A 25,322-nucleotide genomic window follows, 5' to 3' on the forward strand; every position below is an offset into this window, starting at 1 on the left:
AATTCGAATGAAATATTAAAAATACATGTATTTTATGAATTGTAATAGCTGTAAAGCCCAACTACATATATATATATATATATATATATATATATTTATTTATTTATTTAAAAATAAAATCATAAAAATTAATATTATAATACAATAAGAATAAATTGAGTTTATACGGCCATACAAACTTATGAGTAAAAGCAATGAATTTAGAAGAATTCAGAATGAGAGATTGACTCAGACTTGATAATGATAGGATTGATAAGAAATATATATTTATTAGGACAAAAATAAATAATAATTTGAATAACGCATCAGCGGGGCTCTATCAATTTATCTTGCCAATTGCAGCCGGAAATGATTAGAAAAGAAGGCTATCCTTCTGAAGCACATGTAGTGCTAACCGACGATGGATATTTGTTAACAATTCATCGAATTCCTGGATCTCCGGGATCGCCTGCGGTATTTTTGCAACACGGATTACTCGCCAGCTCCTTCGATTGGGTACTTGCTGGTAAAGGAAAAAGTCTTGGTAAGAAATGAGCATTTAATTATGAAATATTTGATTAGAATTTAATTATATTTTATAATTCGTTAATTTATATAGCTTTAACGCGATTTTCTCAGGATGCCGGAGAGTACAGGCACATTAGCTCAATTTGTTATCGAATGTTTAAAAAACAATTTATATAAAGAAATATGAAGCTTATTTTTCTTTTGCATACATTTCTTTATATCGAATGCGATTTATTTGAGTTAAATTTAAAAAGCATTAATTAAAAAAGCAATAAAATAAAAGTTTTTTAGTTTATTATTATTTTTTTTTTAAATCTTTTTTTCGTATTACACGAAGATAGTAATTAAGAAAGTATTGGCAATTTATTACTTTTTTTATTAATATTTTCTATTTTTTATCTTACTATAATTTTCATAATATTAATATAGTTATAATTTATTATTATTATTATATATATATATATATATATATATATATATATATATATATATAAATATATTGTTGTATTGTAAAAATGTAATTTAACATTAATAAATAATGTACATTGTTCAATTCACTTTTTAACAAGTTCAATTTCAATTTATTATGAAAAATTTCAAAAAATTTATTACGATTTGAAAATTATTTAATGTTTAAATATATAAGATTAATGCTATGCACAAAATTCATCTAACATTAGATGTATCATTAATGAATGCAATAATCATTTTTAGTTCTGTAATAATATTATTGAACGAGGTAAGTGATTGTTGGAAAACATCTTTTTTTTTGCTTAAAAATTATTCAAATATAAATTTATATTATTTCCGGCACTTGCGTAGATAAATAACATTTGGTTATTTACAGCTTTCATTTTATCTGATGAAGGATATGATGTCTGGTTAGGAAATGCAAGAGGAAACACTTACTCAAGAAGCCATATAAATTATACTACCTCGGATTTACAATTTTGGAACTTTAGGTAATAACGTAACATTTTTAACGTATTTGAATAGGTAAACATGAATTTCTTGTAAATTATAGTTATTTCCTTTTTATAATATCTATAATAGAAACTTCAGATTATTTAATATCCATATTATTTAACAGGTATATGTATTAATGAATTTTGTTATATTAAATACATTAATAAATAATATTAAAATGTCTTTGTTAATATATTTACAAGCATACACACACACCTACATATACGCGTACACGCGTACACATGTACACACACACGCACGCACACAAAAATATATATATATATAGTGCAAAATAATGTAGAATGGACTTAAGTGCTTCTTGTTGAGAAAACATTTTGATAAAACTTACAGTATATTGTGTTTAAATAAATAAAATATGAACGTATTTCATGCGATGATTTTCAAATTCTTTAAAATAGGATAAATTAGGGTTGTACCTATATATATAATTTTCATAATGAAATTCATAATTTTTACAAAATTCTTTTTATTGCTTAGATATATTTATAAATTCTATTCATTATATAAGCTACTAAATCTATAATATTTTATAACAGTGAATGTGTTATTTAAAGCGTTAAACAAAATAACATCTAATTAATTAACATTAAAATAAGTAAAAATTTTATTATTTAGTTTTATTAAATATAAACATTTTAGTTGGCACGAAATGGCTATTTATGATTTACCAGCTGTAATTACATTTATAACGAAATTAAAAAACGATGATCTAATTTATGTGGGCCATTCAATGGGAACAACAATGTTTTATGTTATGGCCATAGATAGACCAGAAATTGCATCAAATGTCAAAGTAATGTTCAGCTTAGCTCCAATAGCATTTATGACTCATCTAAAAAGTCCAGTACGATTACTTGTTCCATTTATTCACGAAGTTGAGGTAAATTGATAATGAATTTCTTTCAGAGACAAATGTTACATATGAATTCAGGATTATGATAAATTTTTTAATTTATTTTGTATTATTGATTTTTATTCATAAAATTTAGCAATTTGGTTGATCCAAATTCAAAATAACCTGACTTGAAATTTAATTTTATCATTATATAAATCGAAAAATTAAAAATTATAAAGTGAATTTGTACGATAATAAATCTAAAAATAAGAAAAGTTTATTTGTAAATTATAATATCTAATTTATTCTATATATAAATTTTTGTAGTAAATTAGTATAACATATACAAATAAATTTATAAACGATTAATAATTGATTTTACGTTACAATTTAGAACCTATTTATCAACAATTATAAGATATATTTAGTAATAGTTTATATATATATATATATATATATATAAATACAAACATAATTAATCTAAAATATTTTAAAAAATCACGTGTATCTAATATTATTTCTAAAGTGAATATTAATATTAAAATAATAATTACACCTTAAATTAATATCAATTGAATTGTAACGATTAAATATCAACATTATTCTTTATTAAATAATTTAAATTTTAATATTTAATTTTAATGTAGATTGCTAACGACTAGTATCAACGATTATAAAAATTGATTAAAGTAAAAAAATTCAACCTTTGAACGTACGAAAAAGTATACTATTAATTAAGTTTTTTTTTTTTTATAATTTTAGTTTATCAGTCGTTTTTTGGGAGAAGGTGAATTTTTACCACAAAATATCCTTTTAAAATTTCTAGCTAAATATGGATGTGATATAAATGTATCGGAAGAAAAAATTTGTGCCAATACATTATTTGTAATATGTGGTTTTGATAAGAATGAATTTAATTACGTGAGTATGTTCAGATTAAACAATTTTCAAATAATTAATTTTAAATAATAACCACCTTTTCATTCAATTAGAGAACAATTGTACTCATTTATTATGATTTATGAAACGATTGTTCTTAGTTTTCTTAAATATGCATTTTATAATTAAAGATATTTAGAAAATCTGCAAACAGTCATTACTTATTTAACTTAGATAAATGATTTATCATATTTTATTATAGCATTGATTATTTAAAATTTTATTTTTTTTAATATATTTTGTTGAACGGCCTAAAATTTCTTTGATTTTGAAACTAATCAATATAACGTTTTAACACAATGTAATATTTATTTATTAGTTAAATATTAAATAGTATTATTTATTATTTATTAATTATTATTAATAATTATTTATAATATTATTATTAATATTATATTATTTATAGTATACATTTTAAATATTTATATTTATATTTATATATATATATATATATATATATATATTTATACATAATATATTATATTATATTATTTATTATTTATTAATTATTAATTATATAATATGTTATAATAATATTAAAATTAAACAATTTAAATTTAATTTAAAAATAATTTTTTTATGAGAAACATCGAGTGCTTCGAAACAATTAAGCAATCAATGTATAATAATTATTAATAACTACAAAATTTAAGTAAAATTTAGGTCAGATGTACATACCAATATTTTTTAGACTTTATTGCCGATGATATTAAGTCATACGCCAGCAGGAGCGTCAACTAAAACAATAATTCATTATGGTCAAGAAATAAAGTCTGGAAGATTTCAACGGTATGATTATGGAACTAATGATAACATTAAAATGTATAATCGTACTACACCGCCAGATTATGATTTATCAAAAATTCAAGTACCTATTGGCATATTTTGGTCACAAAATGATTGGTTAGCTAGTCCAATAGTAAGTTTAAAATGTAAAATATTCATTATATTTGATTATCCACAATATTTCAAATGCTTTTCTGTACTGACTTCATTAATATATTTTTATAAATTTCGTATAAAATAATTACATATGAAGAAGATACAATTTCGATTAATAGTGAGAAAGATATGGTATTTAAATTTTACTTCAGGTGAACGCTAATCTAATTATAGATAATTATCAGTGATTATTTTTATAATAAAATATCTCTAATCTCATTGTTAAATATTCATTGAACTAATTACAACGCATGGAACATACTGCAAAAATTTGAACATAAAATTATAAGCATTTATTTTTAACCTATACAATCGAATATTTGTGTATAATTTATATAATTTATTACGATATTTTAATATTATGTGATTTCATTATCATATAGCATAATAATGAACAAAGCAATTATTCATATTCTGTCTACAAGTATTTTCATTGTTCTTAAAGATAATATGTTAACAATTCAGTATTCAGGATTGAAAATCATAGATTTTACTGACATATTTCAATTATTACACTTAATGAATTACTAAAAAACAAATAATATAAATTGCATTTATTATTCTAAAAAAATATATATTTCTAAATTTCTTTCGGTAATTAACATCTTAATAAACGTTTTAATGTATTTTATGAGAAAATGTAGTTACTAGAAAATAAAACTTTTTAATGTAAATATATATAAATAATATTGATGCAAATTTTATTGAATATAATGTGATTTTTGATACTCAATATTATTTTCAGGATGTGCATAAATTATTTGATTTACTACCAAAAAAGATTCTTAACTATAAAGTAAACTATTCGATGTTTAATCACATTGATTTTATGTGGGCAGTTGATGCACCAAAACTCGTCTATGTGGAACTTCTTAGTGTTATGAAGACATACCGATAATAATTTATATTATTTTTTTATACTAATATACGATGTAGTGATTTTTTTATAAGTTTTTGTAAATAATGAAACATTTAATATTAGTATCTAATATTAGAAAATAGTGTTTGATATATATATATATATATATATATATATATATATATATATATATATATGCTGCTAGATATTTGTCAGAAATTTAGAATTAATTTTTAATATAATTGTTTATCTCGATAAACGACATTATTTAGAATAAGAATTTAAATCAAATGTTATAAAAACAAAACTTTTCGAATTATGAATCATTTTATTTATTTTTAATCAATTGATTTTACATGTAAAATTTGAAAAACTATTGCCAGGAACTTAAATGTATATATATATATATATATATATAAGATTAAATAATATATTTTGAAATTGAAAATTACATTGATTTCAATGATTATTTTAGAAGTAATATATTTTAATAAAATATTATTTTTTAATTAAAAACAAATCATTAAATTGTTCCCGAACTGTTAAACAATTTAACTTATTCTTTAAACACGTATTGATATTTCAATAGATAATCAATTTAATAATATTACAATTTTTTACTACAATTATGAGGATTATAGAATAAATAATATAAAGTATACATAATTGCTATATTTAGATAAAAAAACAACAATTTCAATCAAAATTTTTAAACATTTAAATTGAATTGCAACGAAATTCAAGAAATTATCTTTTTTTTTCAATTAGATTTTTATAAAAAAAATTAATGCATCTCTTAAAAATCTTTATTTATAATCAATTCACATGGAAGATAATTTTTTTTTTTAATTTTATTTGTTTAATTTATTTTTTCCACAAATTATTTTCTTTTCTTTCTTTTTAACTACATAAAACATTGTACTTATTATTTGTTTGTATCTTATATTTTATATTCTTACTAATACCGTGTTATACATAGATAAATCATGAAATAAGGAATTTTATGTACGGTTCTTAGAAAATTTTATAGCCAAGTAATAAAATGTTTTTCAAATACTTTTAATATTTAAATTTGAGTTCTGAAATAGGCATAAGTTACGGATTTAATTACAATATCTCTTGAAAACTATAAAATCTTGCTTATCAAAGTTACTACGAGAATATCAGAATTCGAAACGATTATCATTAAAAATATACATACTTATATGGCTTTAGGATATATGGCTTTAGGCATCATGTTTAATAATTTTTTTTTAAAAAGTTTGTGAACTAAAGAACTAATCAGATTATTTAGTTTTATATTTAATTCTTTAAAACAATCTTCGTTATTTTATTAGCTGAAATTGAAAGTTTTTTTATGTGTATAAATATAAAATAATTCCTACTATTGCCACATAATTTATAAATATAAATTTGAATAGTTTTATCAAAAATAAATTTCAACAATGTGTGTGTATGCGTCTGTGTGTATGGAAATATAAAACCATAATAAGAAATATTCAATAAATAAAAATATGTATTTGAATAACAATAAATGATTCTTTTATTACCTTTATTCCATCACTGTTTCTCTGTCTCTCTCTCTCTCTCTCTCTCTCTCTCTCTCTCTCTATCTATCTCTCTCTCTCTCTCTCTCAATCGATTCAAAAATTTGTTTATTATAAGACTGTCGAATAAATAAATTATTAATTTACTTTCACGAACTTGTTTAAGCCAAAGAGTTTTATAGTATTCAAAAGAATTTTTAATAATTATATGTATATCTTGTAATATTGTATTAAAATTATATTGTATTATATTATTTTATATCAAAATTGATCACATTATTAAGGAGATTAAATAATTATATAATGGGAATATAACTTTTATTTTAATAAATTGAAGTAGTTTGATTTTCGTATACATAGTTTTATGTAAAAATTATTATATTTTACAAAAAATCTCTTTAAGGAAATATTGCGTAAATATATTGTATTTCATTTTATAAAAATGATTATTTGCTTTTGTTTAGCTTACTTTATTTCGGTTTATTGATTTTCTTCTATGATTTTAAATAATTTATTTATAAATTTCTGTTTAATATTATGAATGATCTCATAAGATGCAGTTATTGATAATTTTATGATTCAAATTTTAGTTTACTTTTTAATTATTTATCAATTAATTTTATCTTCTGTGATTTAAATATTAATCTACTTATTTCACATTTTAAAGTACTTGATATTTAATTACAATGTCTTTATTAAATATTTGCTTGATTATTGGATAAATTTCATAAAAGATCACGAGTAATATGGATATGATTTTTTATAGATCTTATTGATTACTTTTTTATTCATACACATAATACAATTCCTTTGTTATCAGTCGAATATGTTCAAGTGTCTTTGTTATTGATTTACATATAATTAACGAGTCAATTATAGATTTATCATGATTTATTTCCATATCTTATTTTTCGATTGCATATCATAATTAAAATGGATAAGTTTTACTATCTGGAATCATTGACGTTGTAGCAATAAATGTTTGTCTTTGTAAATAGTCGTAATAATCATTCTTCCAATATCATTTGCTCATATTCTTAATAAATATTAATAAATATGTATTAATTAATATATATATATATATATATATATATATATATAATATATATATTAATATAACGTTATAATATTTTCTTATCTATAAAACACTACAAAATCTTAATTGTGAGTTTAATTGGTATTACTTTGATGTTTAAGAATTAATTGCACATGAACAAGTAAATGCAGCAGGGGATGAAATGGTTATCTACTGTGTTTAATCACACCAATATTGACTTTATTAGAATCGTTGACTATGTGACATTTGATGACAATTGTGAGGAAGAAATGACAACTGTGAGTAATAAAAAATATATCGATACTATTCTTGAAACTGCAAATAAGTACAATCGTAGATAATTCGTAGATAATTTTATGATCTTATATAAAAGTGATGAAATAAAACGAATACAAGTAAATGAAACTTTAATTATAAATAAAAATTTACAATACATTTGCAATAAAAATTAACGTTATTGAGAAATATGCTAATAACATATTTAATGCTTCTTATTAATGAAATGCATAAAAGGAATTTTATAGTATTTTATTAACAATTGTATTAAATGTATATTAAAATAATGAAGTGACCCATTCTTTTTAATGAAGAAAATTTGCAAAGAAGTACATAATTATTTCATTTTTAAATTAAAATATACTAAAATTATAGTCTATAACAGTAAAACCATTAATTTTTGATTTTTTGGAACATATCGATTTAGATCTTATTGTTCTTGAATTTGTGAATACTTGAGTGACAGTTTAAATTTGCGAGTTCAAATTTATAAATAAATATTGAATAATCTAATAATAAATAATAATAAAAATATTATAGATATACAATAAATGATTCAAGTAAAAATTCGTTGGAAATTATATACACATTGTAAAATTATAGTTGATTTGTAAATTTTTATATATAATTACATTTCATGCTGTAAATTAAAAAATTTTCATTATAGGAAATAAGTTACAAGTTAATATATCGCAGCCTATTTTTATTAACTGTAGCAATCATGAATGTGACAGTGACATTTATTCGCAATATAATAATGTACGGTAGGTTTAAAAAAATAAACATAAATACATATAATTAATATATGAATAAAAACTTCATCATTACAGTAAAATACATAAATTCAATAATATAAATTTCTAAATTTATTTATATAAAAATTCCACCAATATAATTTAAAATCAACAATAATAATTATAATAAATAGTATTTAGTATATAGTAAATTTTACAAGAAATTTATATTATTAAATAAATACAGTTCAAAGAATGCAAAATACAAATTTAAATTGCTAATGTAAATAAATTTTTGGAAAGAGCTCTTATTTTTATTATCTATCACATGTATTATTATTAAACGATCGGAATCTACTGGTTAAATTTACCAATCCATTAGTATTTTACGATCATATATTTGAATTAATGTCTTTTATTGAATGGTAATAAAAAAAAAAAAAAAAAAAAAAAAAATCTTATCTTGAAAATCACCATAAAAATATTTTTCTAAATTAGTGTATAAATTAGAATAATCGAATCTTTGAAAAATATAAAAACGTAGAACATGATTTTCGAATCCTTATTTAAAGAAAGAAATGTTAATTGAATTATGCAGATTATTATTTATTAATAATTAATTATGCAGAAAATTAATGGTAATATTCAAGTTTTTAATAATTCATTGTTAATTATTTAGAAACAAAATTGTTAATTATTAATTTTAAATAACAATTACTTTTTCACTTTAGAGAAATTTTTATTCTTTTGACATTTTACAATCTTATTATCAAGATCATCGACATTTATCATAAATCCTTTAATTTTGTTCTTAATACTAAGATCATGAATTTTCGACAATGCATCAACAATTTATTATTTTTCTATCAATCTATCGTTCATTTATCGAGTAAATTTAAAAATAGAAAATCTAATTTTATGTATTTTATTTTACAAAAAAAAATCATATTTTTAGAAGGAATTAATTACGGCGTTGTTAGAATAATTTTTTTTTTCTTATTAATTTTTCATAAATTATAGATTTTCTAATATTTATAAAGGCTTGTTATTAGCTACAAATTATATTTAAATAGCTACTTTAATCGCTTTTAGATGTATGTATGTTACCTACATATGAAAAATCATATTCTCTTAGATTTTTATATATCATTTGGCTGAATCATAAATGATAAGATTATGGCAATAACCGATAATTTTGAAATTAAATATTGAGTTAAATATTTTGACATTGTATATGATTCGATATAATTTTAAAGTTAATAGACAAGACTGTGAACATTTAAATTTTACCATATTTATTCAATGTATCAAACATTCGAATTAAATTACGATATAATATATATATATATATATATATATATATATAACATATGTAATGTCTGATTAAAGATTATATCGAGCTTAGTTTTAGTTTTAGTTTAGTATTAGAATTTTGTATGGACTTCATAACAAATAATATATTAATAATCGAGAGTCGTGAAGATTATGTTGTTATCATTGTGTTTAACTATTATTTAATTTGGACAATAATTTTGATATTCGATAAAAATTATTACCAAGAATTCACATTTACCATCAAAATACATTGATTCTTCTAAATTCGTTTTTTTTTTTATTTTTTTTTATTATTATTATTTTTTTTTGTTATGATCCTAATTATAGCCAAAGATATGCAATATTTTTATAATTACATTTGTCGCATTAGGATTAAAAGTCCATATAACAATGACACAGTAATATAATATAATTTTATAATCTAGAAAAGATAGTTACATCGACATGCAGCTTACATTGTTAGGCAAACATTGTTGAACATTGATATGATTATCAATAATTTTATTAATAAGAGGATTAATAGTTAGGGATTAGATAAAAGGAAGTGTAGCAATAGGCAAGAGAAGATCGTAAAGAGGCGCTACAGCTTTGTTCTTAATAGTCAAATGTCAAAGATAAAACGAGCCGTGATGTGTTTTGCATTCCTCTCGGCATTTTCCACGTAATCGTCGTCCTAGACATAATGCGGAATTCTAAATGTCCCATTAGCGTCTTGGCAACGGCTTTGTATAGCCGAAAATTGTCAATCGACTTGCCGAACGATTACGATAATGTACTCCCAAAAATGTAGACTGTCTTTCGTCATCGATGTTGCCGGCTCGATAATAATCCAGCGCAACTACGGACTTCAGAAGGGGAACGGAGGAAGCCCCGGAGTCAGTCTCGCGGGCACAGGGATTCGACATTTTCATAGCTAATATCGTCATCCTTGTCGGCCGATCGGACCAATAACTTCGATTGTCGACTTACTCGCGGGAGAGCCGTACTACAGGGGAGGCGATTAGGCGGTCGACGCCAACGGCTACTCGTAGAAGCCATCTATCTTGTTATCTAGTTTGCCGCACTTATGCATGCATAGACGTAGCGGTCGATTTAGCGGACGAATAAGCTGTTGCTCAGGCTGGCCCAACCGAAACTTTCTCGCCTCACGCACAATCGTCCATCGGCAACCGATGAATTCATATCCAGACGAAGGAGATAGCAGGGGACGCTATTGCTATTAGGCCCACTCGTTATCTCCCCTTCTGTTCGCTTGGAGCTTGGACTTTGCGGACGGATCTCGGGCTTGGGCGTCTTGACTGTAGACGACGCTCCTGGAGACGGGTGACACGGGACACGAGTCGGTAACGGTCAAGTCGACGAGAGGTCGGTCGATCGGTAGACACTGAACAAAATAGCATTGTCTTTCCCAGCGCCGTGCGACTTGCGAGGGATCCTTTTATGACACCGGTTCAGCCTGCTCCTCGACCGCCTCACCTCCTGCACGCGACAGCTTCTCACGCGGACTCCTGGTGCATCTTGCACTTTATCGCGGACGCGCTTATATAATGATAATGGTAGCATATGTGGTGAGTAATCGTAGGTTATTGAAATATTGTGTTTCGAGGAGTTCGGTGAATTGGATGAATTGGACTGAGGAGACCTTGGGTGCTTTACCCTGGGCCAATTGATATTATTGCTGAGCGTTTGCCGAGCGGCAAATTTAGCAATGAGAGGTGATTTATTACACGAGGTCCTACGTACGTGTCCTTCGGCTACTGTTGTCGCAAGCTTAATCATACGATAACAAGTATGGTACTATATTTGTTCTTCATTACTTTTCATAAGTCCCCAGGCCCTCCGCTCTATTTATCCCTGCCATGTAGAAACCAATTACGGCCGCTAATTTCATTGGAAAAGATACGTCTTGAATTTTCGCGCCATTTTTACCGGCGCTTTTTCTTTCCTTTTTTCTTTTCTTTTTCTTCTTCTTCTTCTTCTTCTTCTTTTGTTTCGTCATTTTCATTGGAACGATAGGCCAAGAGCGTGCCGCGTTTCTCTATTATCAAGACACGAAATAATATTGTTCGATTATTTTGAAAATGACTGCGGCTGATAAATATTACGAAGAAGCCCCGCTGGTAATGTCACATTCAGTTGATCGAGTGAACGTTAATTCGCTAATGGGCGCTACTTGACTCTATTAATACGACATTTCAGAAATGTCCTCCTATCGTTTCATTGCATTCAATAATTGTGCGAATTATGATATTTCACAATTTTATAATGTACAAGTTAATTTTTTAATGGAATACAATTTTATCGCCTTTTATAAACAGTCGCCGGAGTAGCGTATTCCTTAAAGTAAAAACAGTGAGATTACTCACATATGCGTACATATATTTCACACACACACACACACACACACACACACACACACAATACCTCTGTAGATGAATTGTAATAATTACTTTTCAATGCATAATATAACAGTTTCTAATTAATATTATATTAAACGTCGGGATTTAAAAACAGTATCTGTAGATTCTTCGTCTTATGCAATCTTTTGCATAAGTAGTTTTTACAATTTCAAAAGTTGCGAAGTCGTTTCAATAATTAATAATTACATTCATTAATTATAAATAAATACAACTAGTGATGTACGCAAATATAAATAGAATTAAATTACATGCTATTTAGTCAACATACTGCAAGGGCTAATTTTAACAACAATAATACCTTTATACTTGTATATTAAATAATAATTTTTATATAACGAAATTTTAAATATGATTAAAATTTATATTATCTTAGTTTAAATCCTCCTCAATACTCTTTTGGAAATGAATGTCAATCTATTTTACAAATTATGTATCATGTATATATATATATATATATATATATTTCATAAAGCTTAAATAGTTCATTATAAATATTTACAGTTATGTATTTTGTATAATTTGTCACATTTATGTATGGAATTAAATCTTTAATAGTCTACATATTTTTAAGATTTAATTTACACAATAATCGGAACAGTTAAAATATTATAATATTACTTCAAGATGTTATTTACAATATTACAAGAGACAAATTTTAATGAAATAGATTACACGTGTTTAAGGTTTGTCAAAAGATTTAAGTTTTAATATTAGAAACAAGAGAAATAAACTTTACTCACCTTTGTGATTAAGAACATAATATCCAATGATTATTAGATCTAAACAGGTATACGCATCAAATATTCTCTACATAAAGTATCTTAGTATTTTTTACACTCAAAAATTATAAAATAATAATGCAAAGAAATTTACATCAAACAACTATTAAAGTATTGCAACTAATTGTTATGCAGTTTATTTTTTCAATGAATGATATTTTTATAAAATAAACAAAAAAAAAAAAAAAAACTATTTCTTATATTTTCCAATTAGTATTGAAAATTGTATGCATAACATATTTTACATTTAAGCTTGAAATATTTAAAAGAGCAACTTTTAAAGTAACTATTTAATTTACCAATTTATTTAGAGTTTCATTTTCATTATTGAATAATTATGAAATGCTGATAAATAGTAAGACTTGTTACTTGTTTAATAATTAATAATTGAAATACCTAATATTCAATTATTTAGTACCGATTTAAATTTTGATAATTCATCATTATACTATTTCAGTTGTTTTTGTAAACTTAAAAATATATACCTAACATTATATATTATAAATTAACAAAGAATTATTTTTAATAAAATATATTTTAATAAAATTCTATTATATCAGAAAGATTTGTTTATATTTTTTGTAATATTGATTATTTAAAAAGTTGGAATCTTATGAGACCGTTATATGTAGATATCATTTTTGCTTAAATTATTTACATATTTTGGTAGTATGAATATTTAAGACTGGAAATATCTTGGATAATCCAGATAATATTTTCTTTTTTTTTTTAATAAATAAATTTTATAAAAATGAACGAAGGAGCACTATACAATCTATCACAATATACTTGATTTTTCCTATATTTTGAAAACCGTATTGCTTCATTCGTTTAAATTATTTATGAATTGAATTGGTTAAGTTAAAAGTTTGTTAATTAATTTCAAAGAATTTTAAAGCAATTAATTTATGGTTGAAAAATTTAAGCTCCGCGTATTATTTTTCTATACTATGTTTATGTAATCATATTATATAAGCTTCGCGAGTCTTCATTTCTTTATAAAAACTCAATTAAAATAAAAAAGAAAAAATAATAAGGCTTTTTGTTCATTTATTTTCTTACGCGAAACTTCTATATAATTATTTCATTCTAATACGTTCTTAGTGAATTATCTAAAATATTCATATAATTATTTTATAAGTTTTTTATTATCTTAGATATAAAATAAAGTCTTTCTTGAATTATGTATGTATATAGAATGTATATTTATTGTAATTCATAAAGAAAGAAAAAAAAAAAAAAAAAAAAAAAAAAAAAAAAAAAGAATTAATTTTAATGGTATTGTACTATTTTGTGTTATGCGATAGTTTTACAACTCTCATTCCTCATATGCGATATTATATGCCTGTTGTTCACATCATGTCTTTCATGAAGCGTCATCAAGTAGTTGTTGCTTGTTTGGTGAGTCTAATTGGCTTCATCTTAGCATTACCAAACAAGATACACGTGCAAATCCAACAGGAGATGAAAAGATCGACTACCGCTTTCAATTATATCAACAATGACGTTTTTCAATCCATTGAATACACAACTTGTAGTAACAATCCCGAGGAAGAAATGACAACTGTAAGTAACGTACACGATATTTGTAATAGCCTATGCTTCTAGAACTGCAAATAAGGAAAATTATAATCCTGTCAGAAATATTTTAAATTATGCAAATTTATAATTTCAGAGATGATGAGTGTTAAATGTATCAATGATTTGTAATTTCTTAATCAAGCCCATATAAAACTATAAATTATTTTTCAACAAGTATGTCATTCAATATGTATTGTCATTTAAAATATATAAACAGTATCGATTTACAAAATTTTATTACAATTATGTCGCAATATTTTTATATATAACAAACGAACCTAAAATGATATTAGGTAGATACATAAAAAATTAAATATATCGAATTCGGAAAAAATGATAAATTTTTATATTAAATTTGATATGTAGAGTTGAGTTTAGCAATTTTTTTTTTTTTTTTTTTTTTTTTTTTAAATTTTTAAAAAATTTATTTTTTTTTTTTTTTTTAAATTATTACAATATTAATATTTTTCATTATTTTGAACAAATAATTTCATTGATTTAATTTTTTTTTTTTTTTTTTTTTTTTTTTTTCCCCTTTTTTTTTTTTTTTTTTATTCACCGATTTTATTTGTTGCCTTAAGACAGAAATTTTACAAAACTAATTACAAGATTTTGTTAAAAAATGCTTCTTAAGTTTTATTTAGATTTTTATTATCAAATTTTCAAATTATCATTTTACAATAATATTTAATAATAAAATAGCAAAAGTTTCTTGAAAATTAATTAAGAATACCCGTAAATTATAAATATAAATCATAGAATTCAAGAAAAATATGAAAAAAATTAAATGTCACACATTCATTGTAATTAAATCAAACCAATACAATAATATTCTTAAGTTTCACTTTTATATCAAAATAATAAATTAACTTATTACACATTACTAAGTCACCGATTAACATTGAATTTATAAGCAAAAAATATTTCTTTAATTTGTTGAATAAGCAATCAATTAATTCGATTAGATAACAAATATTCAATTAAAACTATAATTAAAACATTAATAATAAAGGAATTATTTATAAATCATTGTTCATAACATTTAGAAAAAATATACTAGAATCCAATTGAATTGCATTTGTGAAAGAATGTAAAATGATATGTTTGTCAGCAATTAAAATATAAATATTTTATTTATATTTTTATGTAACAAAATTTTAAAAAATTATTTTTTATTTCCTTTCATGCCAAAAGGAGTACTTGTAGTTCGTTTATAAAATCAATTCAATTAATAATGATTTCACAATATTTCAAGCAAACCTTATTATTATTATTATTATTATTATTATTATTATTATTATTATTATTATTATTATTATTATTATTATTATTATTATTATTATTATTATTGAAACGAATAAATTAGATTTTGTTAGAAAATTAATTTTACTGAACAAGACAGACAAATTAGAATTTATTTCAACTTATTTTGAGTTTTATCATTGGAATTGATTTTTATAAAAATTTTTTACTACAATGATATGGGTATAATTAACTAAAGTTTAACATCGAATTTACTATGAATAATAATATCTTATTGAATTTAATCATTTTCACCGTATCTATAAATAGAAATTTTCTACTAACAATTTCGTATTAATAGAATCAATATTATCAGATAGATATGATAAAGAAATCGGGATATCCAACGGAAGAACATTTCGTTACGACGCAAGATGGTTATATTTTGACTTTACATAGAATTCCAGGCGAGAAAGGATCACCTGTTGTATTATTGCAGCATGCTTTATTGGAAAGCTCATTTTGTTGGATTATCAATGGAAAAAAGAAAAGTTTAGGTAAGCACTTTATTTCCTAAATAGGGCTTCGCAATAGCATTCTGACTCTGACTATTAACAATTTTTAGCGTATCTCATTGCTAATGAAGGCTACGACGTTTGGATGGGAAATGTTCGTGGTAACACGTACTCAAAAAATCACACTATTTTATCAACGTCTGATCCCGAATTTTGGAACTTTAGGTACGTTTTGATAAATTCATATCTACAATTGATTCTATTGATTTATTCGTTTAAAAATCTTAAAATAATAATAAAAATTTATCCTATCCAAAGTTTCGAGGATTGCGATAATTGCTATTTTCTAAAATTAATCAAAGTTATCGTTCGCTGTGATACTAGATTTACTGAATTTTGAAGTAATATTTTCCAAAATATCCATTATTTGTGTTCAAGTTCATTTTTCAATTTCAGCTTAAAATTTATATTCTATAAGCTTTCAATTAATAATATTTAGAAAAAAATTCTTTTATATCTTCAATTTAATGAAAATAAAATAAAACAGTTTGAATAAAAAATTAATTTTGCAATAAAAAATAATGCAATAATATATGTTAATAATACTGAGCAAATATTCTTTATAAAAATGAATCTAAATATCTTATTATAAACAATATAATAAATTTATTATGCTTTTGTACTATTGATTGAATTCAAAAATACATTTCGAATAAAAACATATTATATTTTTAAATTCTAAATTATCAAAACATACATACTAAATAAATTTTCCATAATAATCATAATAATGTAATGTGAAAATGATGCTTAATGATTTATTGCTCGGCTAAACTTAATTAATTCAGCAATTATCAAACTTAAAATAATTAAGAAATTGATTAAATTTGAAGAAATTTTCAATAAATCGAAACTTGATTTTATTTTGGTAATTTACAATTAAAGTATCGTCAGCTATTGTATCGAGTGCACTTTTATGAAATACTTGGCGTCTGTTGCATAATTATATAACACTAATTCGCCAATAATAGCAATAAATAATTTTGGTAATCATCATAAAAACATTGATTAATGTATTTAAGCATTATATCTCACTGTAATGCACATATGTCCGTAATTTATTGATCTATCCAATATATGAAATTATAGTTGGCATGAAATGGGTATTTACGATGTACCGGCTGAAATTGATTACATCACATCACTGAAAAATGACAGTTTAATATACATAGGACATTCAATGGGCACTACAATTTTTTATGTGATGGCAAGTGAACGACCAGACATTGCATCGAAAGTTAAAGCAATGTTTGGCTTTGCTCCAGTTACTTTTACTAGTAACATAAATGGTTTATTTTTTCCACTTGGAGTATTTCTTGGAAATCTTCAGGTTCGATTAGATCATCTACAATATACAAGTGCATGGTTATAACTGACATGTTAAATTTATATATTATTTTATAGAAATATACAAATTTTGAAGGAACGCATGAATTTTTCGCACAAAATTCTGTATTCAAATTCGCAGCGAAGTGTATTTGTAATAGGCCAATTATAAAACAAATATGTCGAGATATTATTTTTTCATCTGTTGGTTTCAATGCAAGACAATTTAATACGGTACGTATATAAGAAATATATCTAACAAAATAACCTCTACGAATATAAACGCGATTCTTCTTAATTTTTCTTACTTTTAAAAAAACTTTACATTTGAGATACTTTATTTTCGATACTTCATCTTGTAATAATTATTACATTTTTAAATTATCTCATTATAATTGTACAAAGATAATATATAGTTATGCCTATAAATTAAATACAAGGCTATAAAGTATAAATTGGTATAAATTTATAAGAATAAGCATAATGATGGAAACAAAAATAGCAAATTTTGACAAATAAATGACAAATTCTAAATTATTTTTCTTGCATAGAAATATTCAAATTATAGAATATCTTATTCGACATTGTAAGCGTTCATGAGAATAAATTACAGTTTTAGAATATAATATAACAAACCTATATGTATTTATATTTTATTACATTTATTGTATTACTATTATTGTTGTTGTTGTTGTTGTTGTTGTTGTTGTTGTTGTTGTTGTTGTTTTTTTGTTTTTGATGTTGTTATTATTATTATTATTATTATCATTATTACTATTATTATTTTTATTACTATTATTTTTATTATTTATTATTATAGCGAAAGAAGTAGGCAATGTGGCAGATGATAGAAATAAAATAATTTTTCATTATGATAAATCGTTTTTTAATTGTAGACTTATTTAATCTTTAGTAAATATAGATAACTTTTGTAATCTTAATAAGAAAAGGAAATACGGGAATAAAAAATCTAGACACCAAGTGTCTAGATTAATTATTTAAAGTTTAAAATCTAATGTACTCTTTAATATAATATGAAAAGTAATAATATAAATTTTCAATGTTATACATGACGTTAGATTCGTGAACATAGATTGTCATAGAATCAAAAAATAAACATGAAAACAATTCAGATCGTATAAAATGAAAAAAAAATTATAAATTCATTTAATATTTAGTCTATTGTCTGTTTGTAAGAATTAAACTAAATTAAAAAATATTAATAATGAATCAAAATAATTATGTAGTGCTTATCTACAATGTTTTTAATAGTAATTTTTAATAATATCCTTAAAGATAAACATAGTATGTCCTTATATAAATAGTTAAATTTATTTACGCATACAATTTAATGCATTAAATTGTCATTAGAAATATGTAACTAAACGTAGCTTAAGTATATTATAAAAAATTAAATTACATTTATTTAAAATGATAATCAAATTTTCCAATAATTTATTTTATATTTACAAACGGATTATTGTTTATGTGTAAAATAGTTTTTGTAATAAAAAGTCCCTACATAGTTATTAAACAGTTATTGATTCTTTAATCTTATATAGCTAATTTACTATGAATTTAAATTCAATTGATATATTTTTCTTATAGACAATGCTGCCATTAATATTGACTCATACTCCCGCTGGAACATCATTGAAAACTGTCATTCATTATGCACAAGGAATTAAATCTAAAAAATTTCGTCAATATGATTACGGCTCGCAAATGAATGCAAAAATTTACAAAAGTAAAAGTCCGCCTGACTATGATTTAACAAAAATTGATGTGCCTACTCAACTATTTTGGAGTAAAAATGACTTTCTGGCCCAACGAAAGGTATAAACTTGTAATAAGTCTAATAATGTTATATATTGAATTATTTCAAATATTCTAGCTACACACAATATCATCTCGTAATAAAAAAAAAAAAAAGATAAATAGTTCTATATGTACACACGCTCGCGCCCACGCGCACACGCACATAATTTGTATATACAAGATTTATTATTTATATGCGACGTACTAAGTTAATAATAATATATGCTTATTTTCATAAAATATTTTGACTCATTGTGTTCTTGAGTGTAATTTCAAAATTATTCGTTGTATATAATAGAATCAAGCGATTGATTAATAATATATGCAATATATGCTTTATTGGCAAAGTTTATACAATATTTATATATAAAAATTGTTATATTAAATTTTCTTTTCACTGTCATTAAATATATGTTGAAATTCAATAGTCATTTAGACTACACAAACAATAATGACCGTTTAATTATTTAAATTTATTTCTTATTTAATTAAAATTAAAAATTTAAATTCTTTTTATTTTATTATAATAAATTTATTTTATATGCTTAGTGTAGTAAAAGTAGTGAATATCGAATGAAATATAAATGTATGGATTTAATGGCTTTGTGTTCATATAAGGAATACTTTAAATTGCCGAAAGTGTTGGTTTTAAATATTTTCAAAATAAAATTATATTATTTAAAATATTAATTTGTTACTAATGCATTATCCAACAGGTCATTTTATTTGGTATTAAGAGTTTAAAGGAATATTAATAATATAATAATACTAATAACATGTTAAATGAAAGTGTTAAAATGTAAGCAAATCTAATTGTTAATATTATTTGATAGGATGTGCTAAAATTGTATGAGATGCAGTCAAGAAAAGTGAAAATCAATGTAGTCGACGATCCGTCCTTCAATCACTTGGACTTTATATGGGGCATTGATGCATCGAAGCTCGTTTATTCGAAACTCCTTCATTTGATGGAAAAATATCGACATTAAATCTTCATAAGATAATCGATGAATTTTACTGAAAATGTTAATGTATTAAACATTTTATAGTAATAGTTCATGTATTTTACTAACACTAACGCAGATAAATTTTAAAGATATTTTTTAATTTTTATAAATCATCATAATATTAATACGTATTATTTATTAATCTCATTTAAAGATAATATTATGGCTGTAAAAGAGCAGATCTATGTTTGTTTAAATTTAATTATAATTCTAACAAACCGAATAGTTTATAAATGTGTTTTAATGAATAAATGAATAGTAAAATTTTAGTCCAAAATTAAATTTATGAAAAAACAAACGAAATTACTAAATTTAATTCCCATAACTAATATCCATAACATAATAATAATTTTTATGTATTTCTAAACAATTGCACGATATTAATAATTTTAAAATATATTTTATTATAAATTTTTTTTTTTAAATATTTAATTATTTATGGTATTGTAAATAAAAGGAAATTGTGAAAATCGTTTTTCACATAAATATTTATAAATATATGTATTTATATTAAAATGATTTTCAATCTTTGTAAACACATGTTGACTAAATCTATATATATACATTATGGTATAATATTGTTGTAAACAGAAAAGGTAACCACGGATTTCGTATTGAAAGTTATTAATTTAAATTTATTAATCATTAGTTTAATATTAATAATATTAATATTTAATTATTTAATGTATAATAATTAATATAAATTTAAATTAAAAGTAAGGTATTAATTATTCATATCATATCGTTCACGTTTTTGAAATATTGTTCGAAATGTGCAAGAAAAATAACAAATGTTCATTAATTTGTAAACGATACAATTCCTTACTAATGAAGTTTTCAAAATTTCAGGCTGCGAATAACGTTAGTGACGAAATATACGAAATTCTATTGCTTTATAGGCATACACAAGATTTTTTCTACGATTTATAATAACTATTACAATTCTATAATAAATAAGTATGCTTTTGAAAAGTTGTTATTTTATATGATAAAGGAGTAGGAATTATTATTAATACAACCTTTAACATACGTAAATGATTTCCGGTTTGTATAAAAATGTGTATGGAATTTCTTCGTTCCTTAGCACAATTAGCTCCGTTCATTTAAAACATATGCGATTAGCGGTTAAATGAATAATGCTAGTCGCTAACCATAGGCGACACAATCAGACTCACGCATGCGTGATTAAGCCGATTGTCTGGCTAATGAATTACCGATTAGCATACAATTCTAATAACGAATCTTCTGCCTTTGATAAGATTGGCACTCGAGCACCTTAACGAGAGCAAGCATTTTGACTCCAGATCATGGTGGTTACAGCATATAATAGATTATATTGGAGCTCAGTACCACAATCTAAGCGAAATATGGCATCCAAGACAATCGAGTGATACATTGAATACTAAGCTATTATCCACCGAATTCAATTGTTGATGAATCAGCGACGATATCTCTTGAAATTCCGAAGCTCCAAATCAAGGCACTGGAATTTCTTTTTAATCGTATGAGTTTTAGTAATTGTAAGTGCGCCTACGGCTCAAGCGCACAAGAAGCCAGTCACAAATATATTTTCTTCGGCTCGAATATATCGAAAAGAAGTCTGCTGATATTGTCAAATACAATCGCATAGTCTCACCTCTAGATTGTGAAACAATAATCCCTTTCATCAAGATAGTTTTTTTTTTTTTTTTTTTTTCAAAAACAAAACAAAAAATTGACTGCAAAGAATGTCTAGGAAATTCTTTATTTTAGCTTTAGAGTAAGGGCCTCAGTGTCGTTGAGTTTTCTCAGGAACAATCCTCAAGGGCTTCGAAATCCCGACGACCAAAGCCGCTCGAACGGCATGTCGATCATCGAGTCGGATGGTACGATGGAGAGTTGCAGTAGCAGAGCGTAGTTTAAAAATGCAGCAAATACAAGTTTTTGAAGGAACTTTTGATGAATCGTTGCATCTTAAGGAGAATTGACGAGCTGAGATCACGGTCGGTGGTATGATGAAATTTGGCGGAAAGTAGCTGAAAGTTAACATGTTCGATTGCTTTCTCAGTGATCCTGCCGCTTGCGATCGATGCCGCTGCATCCGCATAGCCGATTGATGACAAACTCAAAGCACATCAAAACATTATCAACAGATATTTGAGACATGCAATAGGATTTTAAGAGAGAAGGCATTGATTTAAATTTTCGTAATATGTAATTCATTGATTCTTATCGCGTTAAATGCTTATACATAGTTATGAACGTCTAGAAAGTTATTTTAATGAAAAAACTATATAAACTTTTTACCTATTTCATTATTTCTTGTATAGTCAATAATTTTTTGCAATAACAAATTAACTATCGTTATTGCTTATATAAAGTTAATGGTCGTTTATTAAAAAGAGAGGAAAATTATTTTAGCACGTAACAAAAAAAATACATTCAATTTATCATATTTGTAAAGAAATTTGACGACCGTAAAAGACAATAAGTATCTTGAATTATAACTTTCATGCATTCTATCAAAATAAAAGCTAAAAACTCTTTTTAATCATAATAATAATATTTTGTTAACGTTAAAGATAATTCGAAGTTTATGAAGAAAATTTGTCTATCGCACGAAAGAAGGCTTACTCTAATATAGCAAATATCCCAACTCAATACACAAATGTTATGATAATTTTGTATTTATACAGCATTATTAAGTAAAACGTTCGAATAGACGGCATTTCTTACGCAATACGATAAGACAAACATTATGTGGCTTATACATGATTTATGTTTGTCGATATAAAGTTTCAAAGGTCTGTCACAAATTCGACATTTTAAATCGAAAGGATATATAAGTATACATAACAAGGTGGTTGGCAACAATGATGTTGCGACTTTGGGGGGTACGAGTCGAACGAGAGATTTTCAAACTTCTCCTCTTTTATAAGCGTAATTATTAAAATGACTGATGTTACGTGTTTCCACTTTTGTTATTATTCAACGTCATTCTGTCGTAAATTGATACAATCACAGACAGATTGGTTATTATAATTTTTTATACAAATACCTGCAACGAATATTAAGAAATTATTAGTAAAATGACATGTTCTAGAAGTTGGCGTGTGTCTAAAAAAAAACATAAATTAGTCAAAGTATGAATATTTATTAAAAAGACTTTTGACTGAATACTAAAGAATTTCAACGTTAAAGGATTTATTTATACATGTAAAATTTTTACTAATTAATACCTAAGCAAATAACTTATTAACTATCTTTATGTCTTTGAAAAATATAAAATTATACTTTTTATTTCATAATTCTATAAAAAAAAAAAAAGAGAACGTATTAAACATTTTTTAATTTTTTTATAAAAATATACGTGTAAACGAATCGTTTTAGATGTCGTTAGGTTAACAACAAAGAGTAATACGTGGAGGATTGATTGACAAACGACATTAGTTATGTGCAATACTCCGAAGAATTTAAAAATATGTTTACTAAAGCCAAGCAGCAGAGAAAATTGAATGTACGGCAAATAGGTGTGATAAATTGAAATAAATGCTAAAAGGAATTGCGATACCGAAATAATATCATTATTTATATACATTGTGTGTTTTTATCACCTAGCAAACAACAAATCACTTTGAAATTTATTTAAAAAAAAAAAAAAGAAAATTGATTCTCAGAATGTTTTAAAGTATTTTCTGGTGAAAATAAGATGCGTATATAAATAAATTACGTCTTTTTACTTACATACTATGATGTTTTCAAAATTACTTTTGAAAAAGTGTAATGTTTTTGAGACTACTATTTCTGAATAATGCTGAATAATCTGAAGAATTTCGAATACGGTGAATTTGACAATAAAATTAAATTAACAATTTCATTCGACACTGTTAGTCTGCCAATGCTCTTCTTTAAACTTTAGTAAATTCTAAACCAATTCAGCTATGTGATAATCAATATATAAAAGCGTTAACTTCTATTTTTAGTGAATGTGATTTATAATTTAAGATTATTATATTATTTCAACTGCTTTTACGTAGCTCAATCTTAGTTTTTAATTCAAGAGATAATTGACTATCATCTCTAGTTTTTATACTTAGTTTGGATACATTTTACTCTACACACACACGCGCACACACGCACGCACGCACATGCACGCACATGCACACACACGCGCGCGCGCGCGCACGCATATATATATATATATATAAAATAATAGTCATTTACAAATAAATAGTTAAAAAAGAATAGTTTAATAATGTTAATAGTATATTTAAAAGATATTTATGTATGATATTTATATGTAAACTTGTTGTATTTAAAAAAAAATTGTATGGAAATTTGTCGAAATATATAGGAATATGATACTCAACGTTCATTATTCAAAGTAATGATAAATCGAGCATAATATATAATTATTTGAATAACTATTTCTAGAACGACAAATTGAATTTCTGATAAGAAATTTTGTTATAATCCTTATAGAAAAATGTTTTACTATCAATTAATTACATTTGAACTCGATTTGCGTAGTCAGTTCGGAAAAAAAAAAAAAAAAAAAAAAAAAAAAAAAAAAAAAA

At 23.9% G+C, this 25,322-nt stretch overlaps 2 protein-coding genes across 2 annotated transcripts; both read left to right on the forward strand.

The window, feature by feature from the left end:
• Positions 1–348: 348 nt before the first annotated feature.
• LOC105363465 (lipase 3) lies at positions 349–5,140 on the forward strand. The gene is made up of 6 exons (XM_011501158.1): positions 349–523; positions 1,355–1,469; positions 2,134–2,374; positions 3,092–3,250; positions 3,960–4,187; positions 4,956–5,140. The coding sequence occupies exons 1-6, from the start codon at positions 349–351 to the stop codon at positions 5,106–5,108; spliced, it is 1,071 nt and encodes a 356-aa protein (XP_011499460.1). The 3' UTR covers positions 5,109–5,140.
• Positions 5,141–11,180: 6,040 nt separating this feature from the next.
• Positions 11,181–20,836, forward strand: LOC105363466 (lysosomal acid lipase/cholesteryl ester hydrolase-like). Its single transcript, XM_011501159.1, is given in 8 exon segments — positions 11,181–11,586; positions 14,525–14,783; positions 16,417–16,627; positions 16,666–16,780; positions 17,705–17,945; positions 18,020–18,175; positions 19,550–19,777; positions 20,593–20,836. Coding segments are annotated over 8 exon segments (1,371 nt in total). The 5' UTR covers positions 11,181–11,581; the 3' UTR covers positions 20,749–20,836.
• Positions 20,837–25,322: the final 4,486 nt, after the last annotated feature.

This window comes from Ceratosolen solmsi, unplaced genomic scaffold, assembly GCF_000503995.2.
Source record: "Ceratosolen solmsi marchali unplaced genomic scaffold, CerSol_1.0 scaffold57, whole genome shotgun sequence".
In the NCBI taxonomy this organism is placed as follows: domain Eukaryota; kingdom Metazoa; phylum Arthropoda; class Insecta; order Hymenoptera; family Agaonidae; genus Ceratosolen; species Ceratosolen solmsi.

Coding starts and splice junctions, on each gene's coding strand:
- LOC105363465 (XM_011501158.1), top strand. CDS start 349: ATGATTAGAAAAGAAGGCTATCCTTCTGAAGCACATGTAGTGCTAACC. Junction 2,375..3,091: donor CATTTATTCACGAAGTTGAG/GTAAATTGATAA, acceptor TTATAATTTTAG/TTTATCAGTCGTTTTTTGGG. Junction 4,188..4,955: donor ATTGGTTAGCTAGTCCAATA/GTAAGTTTAAAA, acceptor TATTATTTTCAG/GATGTGCATAAATTATTTGA.